Raw genomic sequence first — 23,599 nt, forward strand, 5'->3', positions numbered from 1 at the left:
CGTTCACTACTGCAGAATGATGATGGAGCCAGTATTATACTCTGGGGTGTGATTTAAGTGAATGGGTGTGTATGGTATTTATAGCTACCTTAAAGCCTTTGTGGGACAAGGTGAAGAAAAAGTAAACATTAATTATTCTATCTGATGCCAAGTTTTTGACAATTCAAGTGTTTTATATATGTTTCTCTGTACTTTGAAATAACTTTGGAGAACTTTCTCTTTTTAATTTATATTATACACCTGTATTATTGAATTTTTTTACAGTAATAAGTACTGTATAATAATTGTATAATTTTATTTATATATATTGAGTCACTGAGCCGAACTTTAACTTAAAAATTAAAAATTTAATTAAAAAATTTAAAACCCTTGCTGTCTAGTATCCAAAACCCTTTAGCTCTAAAAAGGACCTTCATAATCACATAAAAAATACATATGTTGTGCCTCATTTATAGAAATCTGTTCTTCTGCAGGCATTTGTCTTCAGAGGGGCTACTCTGGCTTTTTGTCAGATTGGAAATATATTATGTGTGGCCTCTCAAAACCCTAAATATTAGACCTTAGCAGAACAGGCATTTTGAAAAATAAAGTACAGAAGTTGTTTATGACCCCACATTCAGGGATAACTTAATTAGTATTTTAGTTATACCCTTTCACTTTTTTTTTGTATGAGATATCTCAAAATAAGGTCCATACCACATGTTTTGTTTTATGATCTTTACTATTAGTTCTCATGCACACGAAATGGAAAATAAGCAATTTTGGAAAGTCTACTATGAACATCTAGAAAAAGCAGCTACACATGCTGGTATGTAAAGGGATATGAAAGAGGGGGCTGCGGGGGGAAATGGTTGTTTTAACTATTTAATTTCTATTGCTTAATTACACATGAAATTGGGAAACAGAAATGAGAAATGTATTATCTTTTATAACCTTTGGATACTGTTATCGTTTGCTTGTATTACTAGAGAAAGCAATGCCGTTACTGGCAGAAACACATAGGGTAGATGTTAACATTTCTCTAGTGGTTATGATGACCTTTTTTCTTTCAGAGAAAGAACTGCAAAATGACACAAGAGATGAGGAGAGGTCCACTGGAGATGCAAGTTGGGAGCAGACTCAGGAAGGAAACGTTGGAACTCTTTATCATGAGCAGTTCGCATTGAAAACCGACCTTCAGGAAAGACTGGACCATACCAATTTTCGGTTTTTGCTCTGGCGAGCTCTGGCAAAATTCCCAGAAAGGGTAGAGCCACGGTCCAGGGAGCTTTCCCCGCTTTTCTTGAGATTTATCAAGTAAGTGTTCTTGCCTAGGAATATGTCTCTCGTAGGGTGTGAGGAAGAGAAGGTGCAAAGTATTAAATTCCCAGATCGGCTGAGTTCTTTTCTTATATCTATCATCTTTTCAAATCATTGGTACCTCTCTAAAGCACTGGCTCCATCAGATAACAACTGAACTACTTTTGTTTACCGCTTAATCTTACATGAATCAAAATTTAACCAGCCCACAAATGATGTTAATAAAAAATTGCAGGTTGCAAAGTAAGAAAGGCCGTACTGAGTTAGATCAGTGTACAGTGGCCTTGTTATTTCTTGCCCTATTGTTGGTTGTTTTCTTGCCTGCCTGGGGCTTAAAAGTACTTTCCAGTAACTCAACCTCAGCCACTCTGTTTTGAACCTCTTGACTGTTTCCCATGATGCCAAGGAATGTGCTGTCAAAGAATAACAAGAACTTTCTGGAGCACTGTTTTATTTTGACTAGGTATGGTGTGTGAGAGTCAGATTGCTTTAAAACTCTAAAGATAAGGGATGCGGTATATAGAACAGTACTAGTCAATCAATAAAAGTTATGTTCTCTGGAATCATTTCATTACATGGGAAAATGCTGTAGGGTTAGGTTAGGCAGGCTACAGACCACAGCCTGCCAGGCTTGTTCAAGGAACAGCTAGGGAGTCTCGTGGCTACAGCAGGGTGATCCAGGAAGAAAGTAGTTGGAGGTGAGGGCAAAAAATTAACAGGAGACTGAATATGTGTAGGGCCTTTAAGTGATAGTAAGGACTTTGGTTTTTACTGTCAGTGAAATGGAAAACCATTGGGAGGTTTAAGCAGAAGGATGACACGACTTCAGTTTTCTTGAGGATTTTTCTGGCTGCCGTGTTGAGGATGGACTGTGGGACGGCAGTGGTGAGAGCAGAGGGACTGCAGAGTAGAGTTGGGAGGAGATTGCAAAAATCCGGGCAAGGAGTGATGGTGGCCAAGGCGGCAATAGTGTAGATGATGAGAGGCATAGTTGAATCCTGGACACCTTCTGAAGGATTTCAATTCAAAAAGATATATTTTTGAAGAATTGCAACTAGATTAGCCTGTGGGACTTGCCAACAGATCACTTGTGGGATGGGGGTTTGGGGGGGTGCACGAAGGAGGAAGGGGAGGAATCAAAGATGTCTGTAAGGTTTTGGCCTGAGGAACTGGAAGAAGAGAGTTACCATTTACTGAGATTGGCAGAAATGCAGAAGTTTGCTGACTTGTGAGGAAGATCAAGAGTTCATTTTTTAAAGACATGTTAAGTTTGGGATACTGAATAGACATCTAAGCAGAGACCTCAAGTAGGCAGTTGAATGTACAGTTTAAAGTTCAGGGGAAAGGTTGGGTTTAAAGATAGTAAATTTGAGACTCATCAGTATATGGATGGTTTTTAAAATTATGAGACAGGGAATGAAATCACACCTGGGGGTGTAAATGTGGAGAGGGAAAATTTCCAAGGACTGACAGCAATATTCAGAGGTTGGAAGATAAGGAATCAGCCAAGGAGGCCAGGAAAGAGTGATAGAAGAACCAAGACCACTTAATATCCCTTGAAGGAAGTATTTCAAGGAGGGAGTAATCAGTGGAATCAAATGTGTCTGAGACATCAGTCAAATGAAGAATAAGAATTGACTGACACAGAAAGATAGACAAGATGAAAAGGCAGAGGGCTATGGACCAGATGAAGGAACAAGATAAAACCCCAGAAAAACAACTAAATGAAGTGGAGATAGGCAACCTTCCAGAAAAACATTTCAGAATAATGATAGTGAAGATGATCCAGGACCTCGGAAAAAGAATGGAGGTAAAGATCGAGAAGATGCAAGAAATGTTTAACAAAGACCTAGAAGAATTAAAGAACAAACAAACAGAGATGAGCAATACTGAATAACTGAAATAACTGAAATGAAAACTACATTAGAAGGAATCAATAGCAGAATAACTGAGGCAGAAGAACAGATAAGTGACCTGGAAGACAGAAGGGTGGAATTCACTGCTGCAGAACAGAATAAAGAAAAAAGAATGAAAAGAAATGAACACAGCCTAAGAGACCTCTGAGACAACATTAAACGCAACAACATTCGCATTATAGGGGTCCCAGAAGGAGAAGAGAGAGAGAAAGGACCCAAGAAAATATCTGAAGAGATTATAGTCAAAAACTTCCCTAACATGGGAAAGGAAATAGCCACCCAAGTCCAGGAAGCTCAGTGAGTCCCATACAGGATAGACACAAGGAGAAACACACCGAGACGCATAGTAATCAAATTGGCAAAAATTAGAGACAAAGAAAAATTATTGAAAGCATCAAGGGGAAAACAACAAATAACATACAAGGGAACTCCCATAAGGTTAACAACTGATTTCTCAGCAGAAACTCTACAGGCCAGAAGGGAGTGGCATGATATACTTAAAGTGATGAAAGGGAAGAACCTACAGCCAAGATTACTCTACCCGGCAAAGATCTCATTCAGATTTGATGGAGAAATCAAAAGCTTTACAGACAAGCAAAAGCTAAGAGAATTCAGCACCACCAAACCAGCTCTACAACAAATGCTAAAGGAACTTCTTTAGGTGGGAAACACAAGAGAAGAAAAGGACCTACAAAAAGAAACCCAAAACAATTAAGAAAATGGTCATAGGAACATACATATCGATAATTACCTTAAACATGAATGGATTAAATGCTCCAACCAAAAGACACAGGCTTGCTGAATGGATACAAAAACAAGACCCATATATATGCTGTCTACAACAGACCCACTTCTGACCTAGGGATACATACAGACTGAAAGTGAGGGGATGGAAAAAGATATTCCATGCAAATGGAAATCAAAAGAAAGCTGGAGTAGCAATACTCATATCAGATAAAATAGACCTTAAAATAAAGAATGTTACAAGAGACAAGGAAGGACACTACATAATGATCAAGGGATCAATCCAAGAAGAAGATATAACAATTATATATGCACCCAACATAGGAGCACCGCAATACATAAGGCAACTGCTAACAGCTGTAAAAGAGGAAATCGACAGTAACAAAATAATAGTGGGGGACTTTAACACCTCACTTACACCAGTGGACAGATCATCCAAAATGAAAATAAATAAGGAAACAGAAGGTTTAAATGACACAATACACCAGATAGATTTAATTGATATTTATAGGACATTCCATCCAAAAACAGCAGATTACACTTTCTTCTGAAGTGCGCATGGAACATTCTCCAGGATAGATCACATCTGGGGTCACACATCAAGCCTCAGTAAATTTAAGAAAATTGAAACCACATCAAGCATCTTTTCTGACCACAACGCTATGACATTAGAAATGAATTACAGGGGAAAAAACGTAAAAAACACAAACGCATGGAGGCTAAACACTACGTTACTGAATAACCAAGAGATCACTGAAGAAATCAAAGAGGAAATCAAAAAATACCTAAAGACAAATGACAATGAAAACACAACAATCCAAAACCTATGGGTTGCAGCAAAAGCAGTTCTAAGAGGGAAGTTTATAGCTATACAAGCCTACCTCAAGGAACAAGAAAACTCTCAAATAAACAATCTAACCTTACACCTAAAGGAACTAGAGAAAGAAGAACAAACAAAACCCAAAGTTAGCAGAAGGAAAGAAATCATAAAGATCAGAGCAGAAATAAATGAAATAGAAACAAAGAAAACAATAGCAAAGATCAATAAAACTAAAAGCTGGTTCTTTGAGAAGATAAACAAAATTGATAAACCATTAGCCAGACTCATCAAGAAAAAGAGGGAGAGGACTCAATAAAATTAGACATGAAAAAGGAGAAGTTACAACAGACACCACAGAAATACAAAGCATCCTAAGAGACTACTACAAGCAACTCTATGCCAGTAAAATGGACAACCTGGAAGAAATGGACAAATTCTTAGAAAGGTATAACCTTCCAAGACTGAACCAGGAAGAAATAGAAAATATGAACAGACCAATCACAAGTAATGAAATTGAAACTGTGATTAAAAATCTTCCAACAAAGAAAAGTCCAGGACCAGATGGCTTCACAGGTGAATTCTATCAAACATTTAGAGAAGAGCTAACACCCATCCTTCTCAAACTCTTCCAAAAAATTGCAGAGGAAGGAACACTCCCAAACTCATTCTATGAGGCCACCATCACCCTGATACCAAAACCAGACAAAGATACTACAAAAAAAGGAAATTACAGACCAATATCACTGATGAACATAGATGCAAAAATCCTCAACAAGATACTAGCAAACAGAATCCAACAACATATTAAAAGGATCATACACCATGATCAAGTGGGATTTATCCCAGGGATGCAAGGATTCTTTAGTATACGCAAATCAATCAATGTGATACACCATATTAACAAATTGAAGAATAAAAACCATATGATCATCTCAATAGATGCAGAAAAAGCTTTTGACAAAATTCAACACCCATTTATGATAAAAACTCTCCAGAAAGTGGGCATAGAGGGAACCTACCTCAACATAATAAAGGCCATATATGACAAACCCACAGCAAACATTCTCAATGGTGAAAAACTGAAAGCATTTCCTCTAAGATCAGGAACAAGACAAGGATGTCCACTCTCACCGCTATTATTCAACATAGTTTTGGAAGTCCTAGCCTCGGCAATCAGAGAAGAAAAAGAAATAAAAGGAATACAAATTGGAAAAGAAGAAGTAAAGCTGTCACTGTTTGCAGATGGCATGATACTATACATAGAGAAACCTAAAGATGCCACCAGAAAACTACTGGAGCTAATCAATGAATTTGGTAAAGTTTCAGGATACAAAATTAATGCACAGAAATCTCTTTCGTTCCTATACACTAATGATGAAAAATCTGAAAGAGAAATTAAGGAAACACTCCCATTTACCATTGCAACAAAAAGAATAAAATACCTAGGAATAAACCTACCTAGGGAGACAAAGGACCTGTATGCAGAAAAGTATAAGACACTGATGAAAGAAATTAAAGATGATACCAACAGATGGAGAGAGATACCATGTTCTTGGATTGGAAGAATCAATATTGTGAAAATGACTATACTACCCAAAGCAATCTGCAGATTCAATGCAATCTCTATCAAATTACCAATGGCATTTTTTATGGAACTAGAAGAAAAAAATCTTAAAATTTGTATGGAGACACAAAAGACCCTGAATAGCCAAAGCAGTCCTGAGGGAAAAAAACGGAGCTGGAGGAATCAGACTCCCTGACTTAAGACTATACTACAAAGCTACAGTAATCAAGACAATATGATAATGGCACAAAAACAGAAACATAGATCAGTGGAACAAGATAGAAAGCCCAGAGGTAAACCCACACACCTATGGTCAACTAACCTATGACAAAGGAGGCAAGGATATACAATGGAGAAAAGACAGTGTCTTCATCTTCAATGAGCGGTCCCGGGAAAACTGGACAGCTACATGTAAAAGAATGAAATTAGAACACTCCCTAACACCATACACAAAAATAAACTCAAAATGGATTAGAGACCTAAATGTAAGACCAGACACTATAAAACTCTTAGAAGAAAACATAGGAAGAACACTCTATGACATAAATCACAGCAAGATCTTTTTTGATCCACCTCCTAGAGTAATGGAAATAAAGCAAAAATAAACAAATGGGACCTAATGAAACTTCAAAGCTTTTACACAGCAAAGGAAACCATAAACAATACGAAAAGACAACCCTTAGAATGGGAGAAAATATTTGCAAACGAATCAACGGACAAAGGATTAATCTCCAAAATATATAAATATCTCCTTAACCTACTGTAAAGACCTTCCTCTACTAGCACAAGGTGCTGTGAGGTGGGGATGGAGAGAGGAGCCTGTAACAGGAAGTGAGTCTCTGAGTTTAAGAAAACTTAAAGACTGAAAAGATACAATTTTTTAAAAATATTGAAGATTAATTGGCACTGATTACTTAGAACTAATACTTTTGTAAATGATCCAAACTAATGAAAAACCCAAAGGTCACCTTTAATTCTGACTTTGAAATATATTATGGGCTTTTAATTTGGGGGGTTATAAATTTATACTTCTAAATATGTTTCAAATAATTTGATATTAGGACTAATTGTGAATCCCTTGTAAACATTCTCTGAGAAGAACCAAACCAGAAGCAGAAATGAATGACTAACAATAGCAATAGTATCTCAATGATAGGTGGCATTTAATGAGTACTTGCTGTGTGTTAGACACTCTTATAAGTGCTTTGTATGAATTATGTAATAAGTGAATGAGTGAACATGCTGTGCATGGAGGTAAAGGTTAATATGTCATGTGGTTAATTGAGGGCTGAGAGTATAGTACACACGTTTTTAAATGGATAATGGTGCAGTTTGTAAAGGATAACTTTGCTCATTTCATTCATTCATTTATTTTTTATTTATTAAGGGTAAGATCCTGCTAGCTAAGAGTACAGCATTGAGTATGGTAGTGTCTCAGCCCTCTAGGTATAGTGTTGTGTATTAACCTATAGTGTATTTCTTCCAGGTGTGCTGGTAGGATGCTATCCTCAAATATGTATTGTATCAGTGTATTTTTTAATTAATTAATTTATTTATTTTTGGCTGCGTTGGGTCTTCGTTGCTGCACACGGGCTTTAGTTGTGGTGAGCAGGGGCTCTTTGTTGTGGTGCACAGGCTTCTCATTGCGGTGGCTTCTCGTTGTGGAGCATGGGCTCTAGGCATGCGGGCTTCAGTAGTTGTAGCACGACCGCTCAGTAGTTGTGGCTCACGAGCTCTAGAGTGCAGGCTCAGTAGTTGTGGCGCACGGGCTTAGTTGCTCCGCGGCATGTGGGATCTTCCCGGACCAGGGTTCGAACCCGTGTCCCCTGCATTGGCAGGCGGATTCTTAACCACTGTGCCACCAGGAAAGTCCCTATCAGTATATTTTTGAGTGAGGACTTTAAAGTCTATCTGATCAGTTTCCTTATACCTATAGCCCAGTGTCATGCACAAAACAGACAACAAAGTAATAATTGTTGGATGAATGAACCAAAGTGACACAAAACTAAAGCACTGAATGATAGCCTTTAAGATAACATTAGTTACCTACAACAATGGACCAAAATTAAAAGGATGGAATTCAGTAAGAACAAATGTGAATACCATCTGCACAAGCTTAGTTTAGAGGAGCCAAAACATAAAGCCTTACTGATTTTCATTACCTGGACATTTAGTCTGAGTCTGTGTCATGTTGTGACTTCTCTCAAAAGCAATGAATTGATAGTCCCACCTGTCTTACCAGGTCATACCTGGAGGACTGAATACTATACTTTAATATAATCTACCCCTATGCCCTCCTCCCCAAGTTGTGGTTCCAGAGACAGGGAGGCTGATATCAGCTTAGTCCAAAGTAGACATTTCAGATATTTTCAACACTGTAACAATGAAGTGGCTGTCTTGTGCAGTTAGTGATTGACTTGTCAAATTAGGTACTTAAGAGGGTCTGAGTTTAAATGGTGAAGAAGATGCTTGACTAAGGTGCCTCTGATGTCTCTTCTGTGTGTGAGTCTGTGAACTGGGGACATACATCTGTCATAAACATTTAGGATATTTAGCTTCATCTGTTTCATATCACTCTCTTTCCACTGTAGCAATGAGTATTACCCAGCAGATCTGCAAGTTGCACCAACCCAGGATCTGCGAAGAAAAGGCAGAGGGCTGGGGGCAGAGGAAATAGAAGAGGAACCTGTTGCCGGAGAGGATGAAGAGTTGGGGGAAGAGCTGGCACCCCAAGATGAACCCTCACAAAAGAAAAAGACAAGAAGAGCTGCGGCCAAGTAAGTTCAGCGTTGCTGAAAGATTACAGATCCACGGATCCAGGAGGAGTGGGAAGAGACCTCTTGTGACCTCCTGTGAAATAGTCTGGGACAAGATGAATTACTCAGATAATTATTTTCCAAAGTGCTGAATCTTCCTGAGATTTTCTTTTACAACCTGAAGAAAACTGCCAGTGTTCTGAGTTTTTTCTTCGCTTGCTTATTATTTATTTTTTCTTGTTTAGCCACAGAATGTTAGAGTTTGGGGACTTTGGAGTCATCTGATTGTAGCGCCTTTTTATAGATGAGAGCACTGGGGCCTGGAGCAGTTAAATGCCCTTGACCTTTGTTGTTCACTTTCATAGCATCGTGACATTATGTTTGTGTGCTGGGGCAACACAGAATGGAACATCTTCTCCCTTATAAATAAGCACATCAGCACTCTTAACTTTGCCTTTTGACTTCTTTTCCTGATTACTTTTGGCTTTCTTTTTTTCCATGCTGTTACATTCTCTTTCTAACTCTCTGGATTATTCATTTACCTAAATTGTTAGAAACGTTAGAAAAAAGAAGTGACTCTGCTTTCAGAAGGTACTCCAGCTTACTTGAATATTGTCTGAATTGGGGTGTCAGAGATCCACCAGATTGGCGCTGCTGTGTTATTTTAACACTTTACATCTCAATCTGATACGTACATTTGTTGAGTCTTTCCCATGAGCCATTTGTTAGCTCATCATTCAAGAACTGTATCGAGGTCCTTTTGCCAAGTGCTGGGCAACAGAGATGAATGGTACCTAGCTTCTGCAGAGCTAGAAGCTCAGTCTAATGCCTGGTGAAATATTTTAACGGAAGTATTTTTAAAGGAGTTACAGGAGCACAGTAAAAAAAAAATGACTTAATTCTATCACAAATGACTTAATTCTATCACAAAGGTGACTTAATTCTATCACCTTTGAAGCTGAAAGACAAAAGTTTGCCAAGCACAGAAGGGCTTGCCAGCTAATGGAAATAGTGTATAAAGCACAGGAGTTTATATACTAAGATCATGGCTAAGCTTCATGGAACCATAGTTCCTTCTCTGCTCCTACCTTCTCACAACTCTGAGCATTCTATCCCCTACTACTTCCTCTAAGACAGAGATTGCTGTTTTCGTCTTTGTATCCTTCAGCATAACAGCTATCCAAAGGTTTGTCCTTGTGTTTATTTGTTGAATAAACGAGTAAGCTCTTCATGCATTCATACCTCTTCCATTCCCACCCCTGGACCTTTGCTATGTCCTTCTTTCTGCAGTCCCCTTGCCTCATCGCTGCCAAGTGAAATTCTAGTCATACTTCAAGGCACAGTTCTCATTCTACTTCTTCACTGAAGCGCTTCCTGGCTTTTAAACTAGAAGTTATCTTACCCACCTTCAGACTTTGATAACAGCTCTTCATACCTGTAATCAGGTGCTGCTCCTTGCCTTGGGTACTAATTCTCTCATAAATCATCCATGTAAATTAAAAACTCTTTAAAGATAAGTTCCATGTCTCAATTAATTTTCCTGGCCCCTGTAGCCAAACCTAGAATGTTGCTAGCATTCCCTGTCATTGAAAATGTAAGTAAATGGATAATCACACTCTTGGGGCCATCTCAGTATATTCATAGCCCAATTTTATAATCCATGGGGCACCTTCCTCACTGGCAAGTATTTAATGAGAACGTGAAAATTAGCTCCTGTTCTCTTTGTCTCCTGAAGGCTACATGGCACATAAAAAATAATAAATGTTGAGGGAAGGAGTGTATGTTTCAACAGAAGATTTTAACAATTTATTTGTAAAACTGCAAAGGCTCAGTGATAAGTAATTACAGAGACATTGTATCAGTCAGAGCTTTCCAGAGAAACAGAACCAGTAGAATGGAGATACATATGGGGAGGGGGTATGTGTGGAGAGATTTGTTTTAAGGAATTGGCTCACGTGATTATAGGAGCCAGCAAGTCCAGAATTTGTTGGGCAGATAGCAGGTTGGAAACTCAGGCAGGATTTGATGCTTGTAGTCTTGAATGTGAAGTTCGTAGGGCAGGATTTCTGTGTGACATTCTTACGGCAGAATTCCTTTTCTAAGAAACATCAGTTTTTGCTCTTACAGCTTTCAATTGATTGGAGGAGGCCCATCCACATTATTGAGGGTAATCTCCTTTCTTTAAAGTCCACTCGTTGTAGATGTTAACAACATGTACAAAATATTTTCATTGCAACACCTGGATTAGTGTTTTGTCACATAACTGGGTACTGTAACTTAGGTTGACACATAAGACTAATCATCACAGGCATTTAAGCTAAATATAAATAATAGTGCTTCCCTTACCCCTATTTCTCTACAATATCTTAAAGAGGTCATAATTTCCAGCCATTTTTCTCTATATTAACTAGTAGGGCTTTCACAGTTTTGCTTTCTTTTGCCTAAAACAGAGAAATGCATTGTTTGCTAAACCCTTGGGAGCTGAAGCACCACAACTTGTGGTCTTTCATTCAGTCCTCGCAGAAAATCTGGGAGGTCTTGTCTTTGTCAAGATGAGGAACCTGAGACTCTGAGACATTCAGTGACTTTCCCCGAAGTCAACAGCTCAGAATGGCAGAACCACACATGCAGCTTGGTTTCCACCTCTCTTCGCTTCTCCCTGCTTATGTTTTTGAGATAGGCAAATGAAATCTCTCCAAATCTTAATAATTTATTCATTCAGGTTTTTTTTTTAAGTTCTAATACCTCTTATAAATTATACACAGAGAGAAAACAGTTTTTTCTCAAGTATTTTTAAAGCCTTGTAGAGTCTATGGATTAGAAAGTTGAGCATGTAAATGCAGGAGAAGCGCTCTTCTCATTCTGTCCTGGTAGATGATGTGGTTTGTTTGAGGCAACCCCATCTTCAGATTTAACTTTTACCACAGAACATTGCTCTTTCTTCCTCCTTCTTGGTAAGCAAGAGCCACAGTTACCCAAACTTGGACCTCTGTTGCCTGACATCAGTTTTTATGTTATATAAAAGTGAGGAAGTGTATATTTTTCCACTTTGCTGTCTACTGCATAGGAACTAGATAAGGAATCATTCCAAGAATTATCTGTGTTCAATTTTGGAATGTATTACCATTTTGATTACTTTCTTTCTACATTTGGTTTAATTTAAACCATTCTGAGGACATCCTGAATGATTTTCTGGGGTGGGGAGCCTAGATTTCAGGGGAGGACCTGCCTGAGATTTGGAATTCCTGGAGAATGATTTCCTAAATGCAAATAATTAAAACTTGTCTGTGTAATTCACAGTGAAACTATAGTCAAGGTGTTCAGAGTACCTGTCAGAGACTAAAATTAGTGGGTACTATCATCTCAAGAAAATAATGTCTGTTTTTTCTGTTTTTCTCGGGGTTTTTTTGTTTGTTTTTTAGGCAGTTAATTGCTCATTTGCAAGTTTTCTCTAAGTTTTCGAATCCACGAGCCTTATATCTGGAATCCAAATTATATGAGCTGTATCTTCAGGTAAGTAAAATAAATTCTTGCCACTACAGTTACTTGTGAACTTTTCTCTCCCTTTTTCTTTGCCAAAATAACTTGTAGGTTTTCAATAATTGTTGAAATAGGGCCCATATCTACACTTTAAGTCTAATTTTTTTTTTAATTAACCGATATTTTCTGTATCTTGAGAAACAGTTTTAGACAGTACTAATTTAGCGGATTTTTAAAGAAATTTGGGGTGACTAAACATTGATCGGCTGTATTAACAGTGAGTATAACAAAGCGTTAGTTGTCTCGTGAGAATTCGTTTTTAGAAGGGAGCGAGGGTTTGTGCCGAGAGAGCTGCTACTTTTCACTGCTAGGCAAGTTAGCCTTATGGAGCGCCAGGGTTTCAGGATCTTTTCGACTGAGTGAAAAAAGATAGAATAATAGTCCATGGAAATCACAATATATGACCTTGAATTCCAAAAAACGTTGCAGAAAAAAATTAACGTCAGAAGCAGAGTAAGCATTGGATGTCATTCTAAACCATCTGGGGAAACGAGATTTTCTCTTTTCATTTGGATGTTTTTTAAATGAAACATATTATTTCATCAGAATTTGTCCTTGTTTTGCCCGTAATTCAGATATAACTTGTTTATAGAGCCAGAGCTCAAAACTCTCAGTTGTCCACAGGAAACAAAATTCTGAACTGACTGATCAGAGAGGCTTCAGAGCCAGGTCTTCTTTCCTGGCATCTTCCTGACTGCTGTTACCTTCACGGTATTAGAAGAGCTCTGTCTCATCACAGGACCAGCCCAGTTGGTGTAAACCTAGATTCATGTAGGGAATTGGCCTTGGCCAAAAGACAGATAGACCTGAGAATCTTGCATGTGGGAGGCAGGTGTCAGAGTTGTGTTTCTGTTTTTTTCTTTGCATATATTCTGTTCATCTTCCTTTACCTCCAGGAAAATGTAAAGCTATTATCAGGAATCATCCTTAACCCACGTCTAAGAATTTAGATTCTAAGAATTTTAGTTGAGCAAATTAGTACAAGTAAATTATGATCCCATGGTATGTGTATATCTGACTTCATTAATTTATTCTATAAAATATCATTCCTAGTTGTTGCTACACCAAGATCAAATGGTGCAAAAAATAACACTGGATTGCATAATGACATATAAACATCCACATATCCTCCCTTACAGGTAAGTTATTTGAAGCTAAAGAGATATTTGGGGGGCTGATTTTTAATCTTTCTACCAGACATCTTCTTATAAAGTAATTTTATAAAGGCCTAGGAAATTTCCCTCTTTTCTAAGGTGATCATAATGCTATTTTCAGGTAAGAAATGAAAACTGGAAGTATATTTGTTAAGAGTGCTTCTCCATAGATAATAAGGTAGGAGAGAGTATATTAATTGAAAAGTATGTGTTGAGGGGGTTATATCATTTCTTCTTGCTTATACAATGTCATAAAATCTTGGTGGTTACTTAGGGAGTCATCATAATCACACTGTAAGAGCTGAAGAAAGCTTTCATATTATGCTTTTTTAAACAGCTGAATTATTGACTAACTCCTTATAATCCCTTTTACCTTTTAAAATTTGAAAACTTGCCATTTTGGAAGGTATTTGTGTAAAGACTTTCCTTTATGGATGTCAACTACAGCATAAACTATTCTTAATGCCTATTTCATTTATATATGTATAGTACTCTATTAATTATATTTTTTAAAAAAGGATTATTGATTAAGTGATGATTTGTGCTGAATTCTATTTTTAAAGGGAAAACTTACAAAGATTGCTTGAAGACAGAAGCTTTAAGGAAGAGATAGTGCATTTTAGCATTTCTGAAGATAATACAGTAGTGAAAGCAGCCCACCGAGCAGATCTGTTTCCCATTCTGATGAGGTATTTATACACTTTCAAAATTGATTTTTTAAAAGTTCATCACAAAAACAATTGTGAGTATCGTATTATGATTCTTTCAGCAATTGTAATGGAATATTTCATTTTGAATTTTATTTAATTATTTACTTTTAAAATTGGTCTTTTGGGGAAGTCAAATTGTTATAGAGACTTATTTTAAATATTTTGTCCCTAACATGAGGAAGGATCTTGCCATGGTGTTATTTTAATAATACTGTTAAAATTAAATCCAATATTTCTCTAAGGTTTGCTACTGAGAAATAGTATAAATAATTCATTCGTTTGGTATGTAACTAATTATGAGATATAAAAATTATTGATTTGTGTTATTTAACCATCCACGTTACAAAACTTTATTACTAGTTTTCATAGTTTTCATTGGATCTTCTGGGTCAAAAAATAATAGTGAATAACAGTCATCGGTCAGGTTGTTAGTCCCCTGTTTCAAAACCCTTTGAGATCCCATTTTACTGAGAGTAGCAAAGGGAATCCTTACTACGCCTTTAAGGGCCTGGTATGACATAGGCCAGACCCACCTCTCTCACGACATCTCTTCCATTTACCACCCCACTCAGAGCCCATTCCACAACCTTTCTTCACAATACTTAGTCATCCAGCATAGCCTCTTTTCTTATTGTGTATCTCCCCTGCTAGAAGGCAAACTCCATGGCTCTTACTAAATAGCGGTCAAATGAATTTTGTGTTCTCTTTTATGATATAAATCCCTCTTTTTCTGTTTTTTAATTTACGAATTCCTTACAGAGCCAGAAGAATTAACTGTGGTAGTAGTGGTTGTGGTTATCCTTGTCTTGCTACTGGCTTTAACAGTGATGTTTCTAGAGCAGTCGTTCCTAAAGTGTGGTCTGCTCCTTCTTGGTGGGGGCTGTCCCAGAGATGTTCTCAGGAGGTCCAGGAGGTTAAAACTTTTTTCATAATACTACTAAGACATTACCTTTTCCATTGTGCTAACATTTGTGCTCACTAGGCAAAAGCAATGACGCGTAAAACTCTGGGTGCCTTAGCAGGAATCAGGACAGTGGCTCCCAGCTGTGCTAGCCATTCTTCATTGCCACAGACCTGGAGTTTTAAAAAAATAAAATAAAAAGCTGGTTTCATTCAATGCCCTTAGATAAATCTTGAGCCTTGAGTACTTGTCTTTTTATTATTCTATATGCAAAAGTGGGAGGTATGCATAAGACACTTCTGCTGCTCACTTGTTCCCATGGAATTTTTTTCATGTTTTCCAAGTAACTGATGCATGTTACAGGATCATTCATGGGTAAAGATCTGTTCAAAGTACAAGATAGACAGATGGATTTTAATGTAACAGAGTTCACAAAGTTCACTGATACGGTTTCAGATTCCACCTTGCAACCAGCCTTTAAGAAACTGCTCCCTGTTGAGGTTTGGTGTAGTATCAAAGTGGAATATCCACAGTTATCGGAAAAGAATTATCTGAAAGTTTATAAAACATTTTTCCCTTCTCCAACTACATATCTGTGTAAGGCTGGATTTTCTTCAACCACAATATATTGCAACAGATTGAATGCGGAAGCAGATATGAGAATTCATTTATCTTCTAATAAGCCAGGCAATAAAGAAATTTGAAGGAAAAAAAAAAAGTAAAACAATGCCTCTAGTCTCACTAATTTTGGAGGGACGGGTTTGGAATATGTAACTAATTTTTATTAGAAATGTCACTTTTGCTAACTTGTTTTAACCTGTGCTATGATAAATATCAATAGATAAAACTCACATATACAAAAGCTCTTCAATAATTTTTAAGATTGAAAAGGGATCCTAATATTGAAGAGTTTGAAAACCATTGTCTTTAAAATTTGAATGTTAAGTCAGTAGTTTTATCATGCTAAGAAAGTAGCTTTTATTACTATGTTATTTAGTATTTCTGCTAAATGGATGTTGAATTTTATTAGAATGACTATTAACCATGTATTAAAATGATCATATTAACTTTTTTCTATGAGCTATTAATCTGTATTAATCTAATAGATTTTTACTAATGATTCTTTCTTGCATTCCTGGGATAATCCTTATTCAGCTTTAATATCGTTTTAATGCAGCACTGCGTACTGTTTTCAGAAATGTCATGGGGTTTTTTCCCCCAGTTATTTATTTATTTATTATTACTGAAGTATTTATAATATTGTGTTAGTTTCAGATGGACAGCAAAGTGATTCAGTTATATAGTTTCCTGTGCTATACAGTAAATCCTTGTTGCTTATCTATTTTATGTATAGTAGTTTGTATCTGTTAATACCACACTCCTAATTTATCCCCCTCCCCTTCCCTTTCCCCTTTGGTAATCATAAGTTTGTTTTCTATGCCTGTGAGTCTGTTTGTTTTGTATGTAGATTCATTTGTATTATTTTTTAGATTCCACATACAAGTGATATCATATAATATTTGTCTTTTTCTGACTTAACTTCACTTGGTATGATAATCTCTAGGTCCATCCATGTTGCTGCCCGTGGCATTATTTCATTCTTTTTTATGGCTGAGTAATATATATATATATATGTGTGTGTGTGTGTGTGTGTGTGTGTGTATATATATATACACACACACACACACACACACATATATATATATATATATGTGTGTGTGTATATATACACACACACACACACTATATATATATATATATATATATGTTTATATATACACACACACACACACACCACATCTTCTTAAACCAGTCATCTGTCTCTGGACACTTAGGTTGCTTCCATGCCTTGGCTACTGTAAATAGTGCTGCTATCAACATTGGGGTGCATGTGTCTTTTCAGAAAAATTAGAGTTTTCTCCGGATATATGCCCAGGAGTAGGATTGCTGGATCATAAGTTAGCTCTATTTTTAGTTTTTAAGGAACCTCCATACTGTTCTCCATAGTGGCTGCACCAATCTACATTCCTACCAACAGTGTAGGAAGGTTCCCTTTTCTCTACACCCTCTCCAGATTTCATTATTTGTAGACTCTTTGATGATAGCCATTCTGACAGGTGTGAGGTGATACCTCATTGTGGTTTTGATTTGCTAGAAATGTTGTGTTTTTTGTTTTTAGGCAATATTGGTATGTAGTTTATTTCTCTTCCTTAATCCATCTTGATATCACAACTATACCACCTTCATAAATGAAAAAGGACTGTTTCCTTCTTTCTCTCTGCTGTGAAACTATATCACGGGGATTGTTTTTCCTTGAAAGTTTTAAAAATTCATCTGTAAAACTATGTGAGCTCCAAGTTTACTCATTTATTCAGGGTTTCTTAAGTTCCTTTTGCTTATTTATATGTGTGTTTTTTCCAGAAAATTACCCATTTAATTGAAATCTTTCCAGTTTTCTTATTTTACTTATAGTTATGCTCTTATTTTACTTCCTTTTAATCTATATATTCTTGTTTTCATTTTTCCTTGATTAGACTTACCTCTGGCTTGCCTATTTTATTGCTTTTTTTCTCTTCCAAAGAACCACCTTCTGGCCATTGTCTTTGTTATTTCCTTCTTCCTGCTTCCCTTAGCCTTGTGTTTGTTGTTGTTGTTTTAAAATTTCCATATTAAATATCTAATTTTTATTTTCATCCTTCCTTGTTTTAGAATGTATCCATTTAAATCTGTTGAGTTACTAGTCTAGCCTTTTAGGAAAATGAAACAACTGTGTTTTAGGGTTAATGTGCAGATAAATAATGTTTTAGGATGAATGTGCAAACAAATAACATTCTTTGGACTTTTTAGAATTTTGTATGGCCGAATGAAGAATAAGACTGGGAGTAAAACTCAGGGGAAATCTGCTTCTGGCACCCGCATGTCCATCATTCTGAGGTTCCTCGCTGGGACCCAGCCTGAAGAGATCCAGATATTCTTAGACCTGCTATTTGAGCCCGTGAAGCACTTCAAGAATGGTAGCTATCAACTAGCTGCCGCTCTGCATGCACGTTGTCTGCTCAGACCTCTGCTGTCTCAGGCTGTTTCCCACGCTCTTGGGCATCTTTCTAAGGGGGTCACTCTTCCTAATCTCGAAGGTGGTCTCTTTGCTGACATGCAGTTTATTTTAAACTTTGATTGAATTAGGTGGAGCTAACAGATGATCCTGGGGATTATCGTCACCCCTGTGCTAATAAGCCCCTGATTAGAAAATGTGTATTTTTTGTTGTTATTGTACATTTAGGCCATTTGAAAAATGATACTTATCCGTATATGATGAATAAGTTTCTCCTTAGAAACTTAAAGCATGCTGCAAAATTAATCTTAATTGTCTTGGCACGTATTCATTCACTGAATCATTCATCTATTACGTAATGATTTGTTGAATACCTCCTGCACCCCAGACACTCCGTTGAATATAGAAAAATTAGTGTTTATAATCTCTGCTCTCAACCTCATGGTCTAAACAAAGTGGATTAGTAAGTGTATACAGTGAGCTGTGTTGCTCTGTGGTATGTTCTCCAGTATGCAATGTTAGTAATTAATAGTAATAATAATGGCTAACATTTACTGAGTTCCTACTTCATGCCAGACATTATGACAGGCCCTTTACGTACAACTCAGTTGACTGTTAAAACAGCCACATTAGGTTTCAGTACTTGATAGTCCCCATTTTATACATAAGGAAACTGAGGCTTAGAGAGGTAAGTGTTTTGCCCATGGTGAACCTGGTAATTGTACACAGATCTTCCCGACTACAGTACCTCTGCTCCAGTCTTAAAATTGCTTTGTTTTGGGCAAACATAGATATTTATTTATAGGGTAATGTGTTGCTTTTTTTTTTTCCCCCTTGGGGGGTGGGGGAGGGAAGAGGATAATAGATATAGCTGTTAAAAGGTTTTCATTCAGTATAATATAGTCCTGTGAAGGAAGTTGGCTGTAATGAATAGAAGAGTTTTTGTTCAGTGTAATAACCTCTATTGTTAAGAGGGTAGCTATTAATGATACCCTTATGGATAGACTGTTTTGGTGTATGAATCAGTAAGCTCATGATCTCATACCAGTTGGTTTGAAGTAAAGCTCAAGCAATAACAATTCAAGTCTTTTAAGTAAATTATGCAATCAGTATGGTACCTGTTTATAAAGGACCATTGTTTTATTTATTTATCAGGGGCTGCAAGAGAAATAAAACACTTGATTCTCAGCCTTAAAGGAGCTTATAATGTAACAAGACATTTTCCTTGAAACTGCTGAAGATAGCAGAGTCCATGAAAGTTGAGAGGGAGAAAATGTGTGGAAAGTTGATAGATGGAATAAAATGGAATTCCTTAGGTTTTGAGGAATAGTATAAATAGGGTGAGAATTGGGCTTAGAGGCTTAGTTCTGTCACAAGTTTCTTACTTTCCTTTACTACCCAGTTTCCTTATCTATAAAATGATAGTAGTAAAAGCTACCACATCTAGCTCATTGAATGTTGGGTAAGAATCAAAAGGAGAAAAAATACAAGTGAAGTACATTATCATCTGTAAATCATTATAACAGTAGAAAATGCTGTATTATTGAGGGAAAGTGAAAGGAAGCTATAATTATAAATAGTAACAAACTAATATTTCCCTTCACATGCTATCTCTGCTTCTCTCTGTTTCACTAGGAGAATGCCATTCTGCTGTCATTCAAGCAGTAGACGATTTGGATTTGTCTAAAGTTCTCCCTTTGGGTCGTCAGCACGGTATCTTAAATAGCCTTGAGATAGTATTAAAGAACATTAGTCATCTGATCAGTGCATACTTACCAAAGATTTTGCAGATACTGCTCTGCATGACCGCAACTGTATCCCACATCCTTGATCAACGAGAAAAGGTGAGAGAGATTCACTTTACACGCTTTCTTCTCGGGTAAAAGTCTGTGTCTTACTTGGGAAATTGGTTGGGGCCTGAATATCTAACATCCTTCTAGGTTAATTCTTTCTTATGTAAAGTATCTCTTTATTTATTTATTTTTTAAGTATTTTTCTTTCTTTCTTTTTTTAAATTTTATTTATTTATTTATTTATTTTTGGCTGCATTGGGTCCTCATTGCTGCACGCAGGCTTTCTCCAGTTGCGGCGAGAGGGGGCTACTCTTCATTGCAGTGCGTGGGCTTCTCATTGCAGTGGTTTCTCTTGTTGCGGAGCACGGGCTCTAGATGCGCAGGCTTCAGTAGTTGCGGCGTGTGGGCTCAGTAGTTGTGACTCGTGGGCTCTAGAGTACAGGCTCAGTAGTTGTGGCTCACGAGCTCTAGAGTGCAGGCTCAGTAGTTGTGGTGCACAGGCTTAGTTCTGCGACATGTGGGATCTTCCCAGACCAGGGCCCGAACCCATGTCCCCTGCATTGGCAGGCGGATCCTTAACCACTGCACCATCAGGGAAGCCCAAGCATCTCTTTAAAATGGCCTTCCCTATAATGGGAATCTTCACTGTTGTAAATATTTATGAATAGCTAGAAAATGCAGATTATAGCAAACGTCTATTTAAAAAGGAGGTGAAATGGTAGGGAGGGAGTTAGTTCTGTATACGTCTCAGAACAAAGTCCGAGGTAGTTGAGCTGATATTTCTTAGATCTTAATTTCAGGAACCTAAAAGTGTAGGACATCTTCTAACTCTCATTTAATTCAAAGTGGTTGGAGAATGAATAGAATACTGTTAGCACTGTCCTTGTTATTTTGAGACAGAGTTTCCCAGACCTCTTTTAAAGGTAAATGCTTGCCTATTGTAAGTGCAATGTTTTAAATAAAGGTAAGTAGCAAGATCGGGCAAGACAAGTCAGCTAGCTAACTGCCAGGAGGCTTCGTGAGTTGGTGCTTAGGAAATGTTTTCTGAATTATATTCAAGACAATATATTTATGTTTTGTTGAAACACGTATGTGGATATAAGTATACTCATTGGAGTTTAGGAAAACTTAATGTTTTTATGAACTGACTGAAGGCTTCTTGGAGAAAATGGGACTTGAAGTGAAAACCCAGACTCAGATGTCTGCCGTCGATTCTCAATTCATGACAAATAGGCACAGTTTTAATTTGGCTAAAATTCATTTCATTTGTTTTAGGGATATGCCTGATGAACTGCCTCTCAAATACAGTCATAACTAAAAATTGACAGCCAAAGTTTTACACTGCTTTTTCAGGCTATGCATGGATATAAATCTGCTTTAGTAATGAAATAATATTCTCTGGTTAACAAGATCTACAGATTTAGAATATACCTTCCATTTTGGTAGGCACTATTTTATTTTCATCATTCTTTCATTCATTCCTTCAACAAATGTTAATTGAACCCCTACTGTTTGTCAGGCACTGTACTAAGCATTGGGGTGAAGCAGCAAACAAAAGTTCCTGTCCACTTAATTATATAGTAAATACTTATTTCACACCTACTATCTGCCAGGCATTGTTGTAGGTGGAGAACGAGATGGTAAGGACTCCGTATCTTGGGGAGAAGATTATAGATAAATACAAAAATAATCAGAATAATGCCAGATGGTAAGTTCTAAGAGGAAAATAAACTCAGGAGGCTCCTCTGCAGATCTCTTAAAATCCTTCTCTGTGTCGCTGTCTCTTCTCCAGTACTCTGCCCTGTGACTTCTAGCCACCTTGGCCTCCCCAAGTCGCACAACTGTCTCCTCATTTTAAGAAGATTGTTGGATTCTCCCTGGGCTCTTCCTTCCCACACCAAGGCCTGAAACTCCACAGGCAGGAAGCCGGGGAATGTGTAGGACTCGTCTCATCTGTTTCCCCTCTCTCAGGGATTACTGTCCTCTGTTGCCTGCTGTCCCGTGTCCAGAAATCGTTGTTTCATATATTCTGTTCAGCTTTTTAGTGTCTTGAGAGGCGAGGATAAAATCTGGTCCCTGTCACTCCATCTTGACTAGAAGCAGTAAAACCACGCAAAAGGAGAAGGCAGAACAGTCCTCTGACTAACACAGGGCTGGGAACAGCTTGTGTTCCCAACAGCCAGAGCAGAAACCTCATGAGACCTGGGGCATCAGGGAGAGTCCTTGGAAGGGGATTGCCTCAGTAGTGGAGCCAGATTAGCCCAAGCATAAAGGCTGCTATGACACCACCTAACAAAGCTTAAGAAGATCAAACCTTTTCCTAATAAATTAACTGCATCCCTGTTCAGAAACTTTTAGATGATTTAAATGAAACTAGAATTCACAGTGACATCCAGTCAGATATTACCAGGCATGCAAAGAAAGAGGAAGATTTTGCCCATAATGAAGAGAAAAACCAATGGATAGAAGCAGACCCAGAAATGACACAGGTGATAGAATCAGACAAGGACATTAAAACAGCTGTTAGAAATACACTCCGTACATTCACAAAAGTAGAGGAAAGCATGAGCATGTTAGGGAAAGACATGAAGATGTAAAGAATTTAAAATAAAATGAGGGAATGTGGTAGGAAGTGACCCATCTGGAGGTGGATGGGTGCTGCTTTTACTAGGGTGTTCAGGGCCATCTCTAAAGAGGTGATATTTGAGCTTACACCTCCCCAGCCACTGGAAGAACATTTCAGGCAGAGAAAATGACTAGTGGTACAGAGTCCTGAGGTGGAACATTCTTGACACATCCTGAGAAGAGACAGAAGGCTGAGGTGGCTAGAGCACAAGGAGCAGGATATGTAAGATGAGGTCAAGAGGTGGGTAGAGCCTCGTAAGCTATGACGAGGAGCTGGATTTACTCTGAAGTGTACTCGGAAACCTCTGAGAGGTTTGAAAGCAAGGGAATGATAAGGTCAGTTTGATGTTTCAAAAATATCACTTTGCTTGGTGGAAAGAGGCTGTGTAGGGCCAGGAGTGGAAGCTGAAAAGGGGTCTTAGAAGTTTTTTTGTCTGTTACAAGAGAGCTTCAGGGCCATAGGGAGAATTGTGTGAGAATTTTAGTTTTTACCTTATAGTGAGGGATAGTGACTATCTATACGTGGCTGTGTGAAGTCATGAAACGTTACAGGTTGTATAAACCCTCTGTAAGTCCTCTGACTTTCTGGTTAACTTAGAAGATGTTACTCAGGAATGCAGCCTTTCTCCTGAGTCAACAATCAGTAACTCAAAGGATCATTTATGCAATTTCACAGTTCATTAGACAGTGAGGTGCTAGCCTTCCAGACACGTAGGAGCTTTCTT

General features: G+C 37.6%; 1 protein-coding gene across 1 annotated transcript in view; it reads left to right on the top strand.

Annotated features, from left to right (window-relative positions):
* The window catches only part of UTP20 (UTP20 small subunit processome component), a 93,174-nt gene that overhangs the window by 28,064 nt on the left and 41,511 nt on the right, over window positions 1-23,599 (top strand). The window contains exons 20-27 of the mRNA XM_082349691.1: window positions 729-808; window positions 1,053-1,296; window positions 8,935-9,120; window positions 12,522-12,612; window positions 13,693-13,778; window positions 14,357-14,482; window positions 18,252-18,418; window positions 20,092-20,300. Coding sequence (XP_082205817.1) covers window positions 729-808; window positions 1,053-1,296; window positions 8,935-9,120; window positions 12,522-12,612; window positions 13,693-13,778; window positions 14,357-14,482; window positions 18,252-18,418; window positions 20,092-20,300 — 1,189 coding nt within the window. The remainder of the gene's footprint in view (window positions 1-728; window positions 809-1,052; window positions 1,297-8,934; window positions 9,121-12,521; window positions 12,613-13,692; window positions 13,779-14,356; window positions 14,483-18,251; window positions 18,419-20,091; window positions 20,301-23,599) is intronic.

The sequence above is a fragment of the Balaenoptera borealis genome (assembly GCF_965194805.1).
Source record: "Balaenoptera borealis genome assembly, chromosome: 13".
Classification (NCBI taxonomy): Eukaryota; Metazoa; Chordata; class Mammalia; order Artiodactyla; family Balaenopteridae; genus Balaenoptera; species Balaenoptera borealis.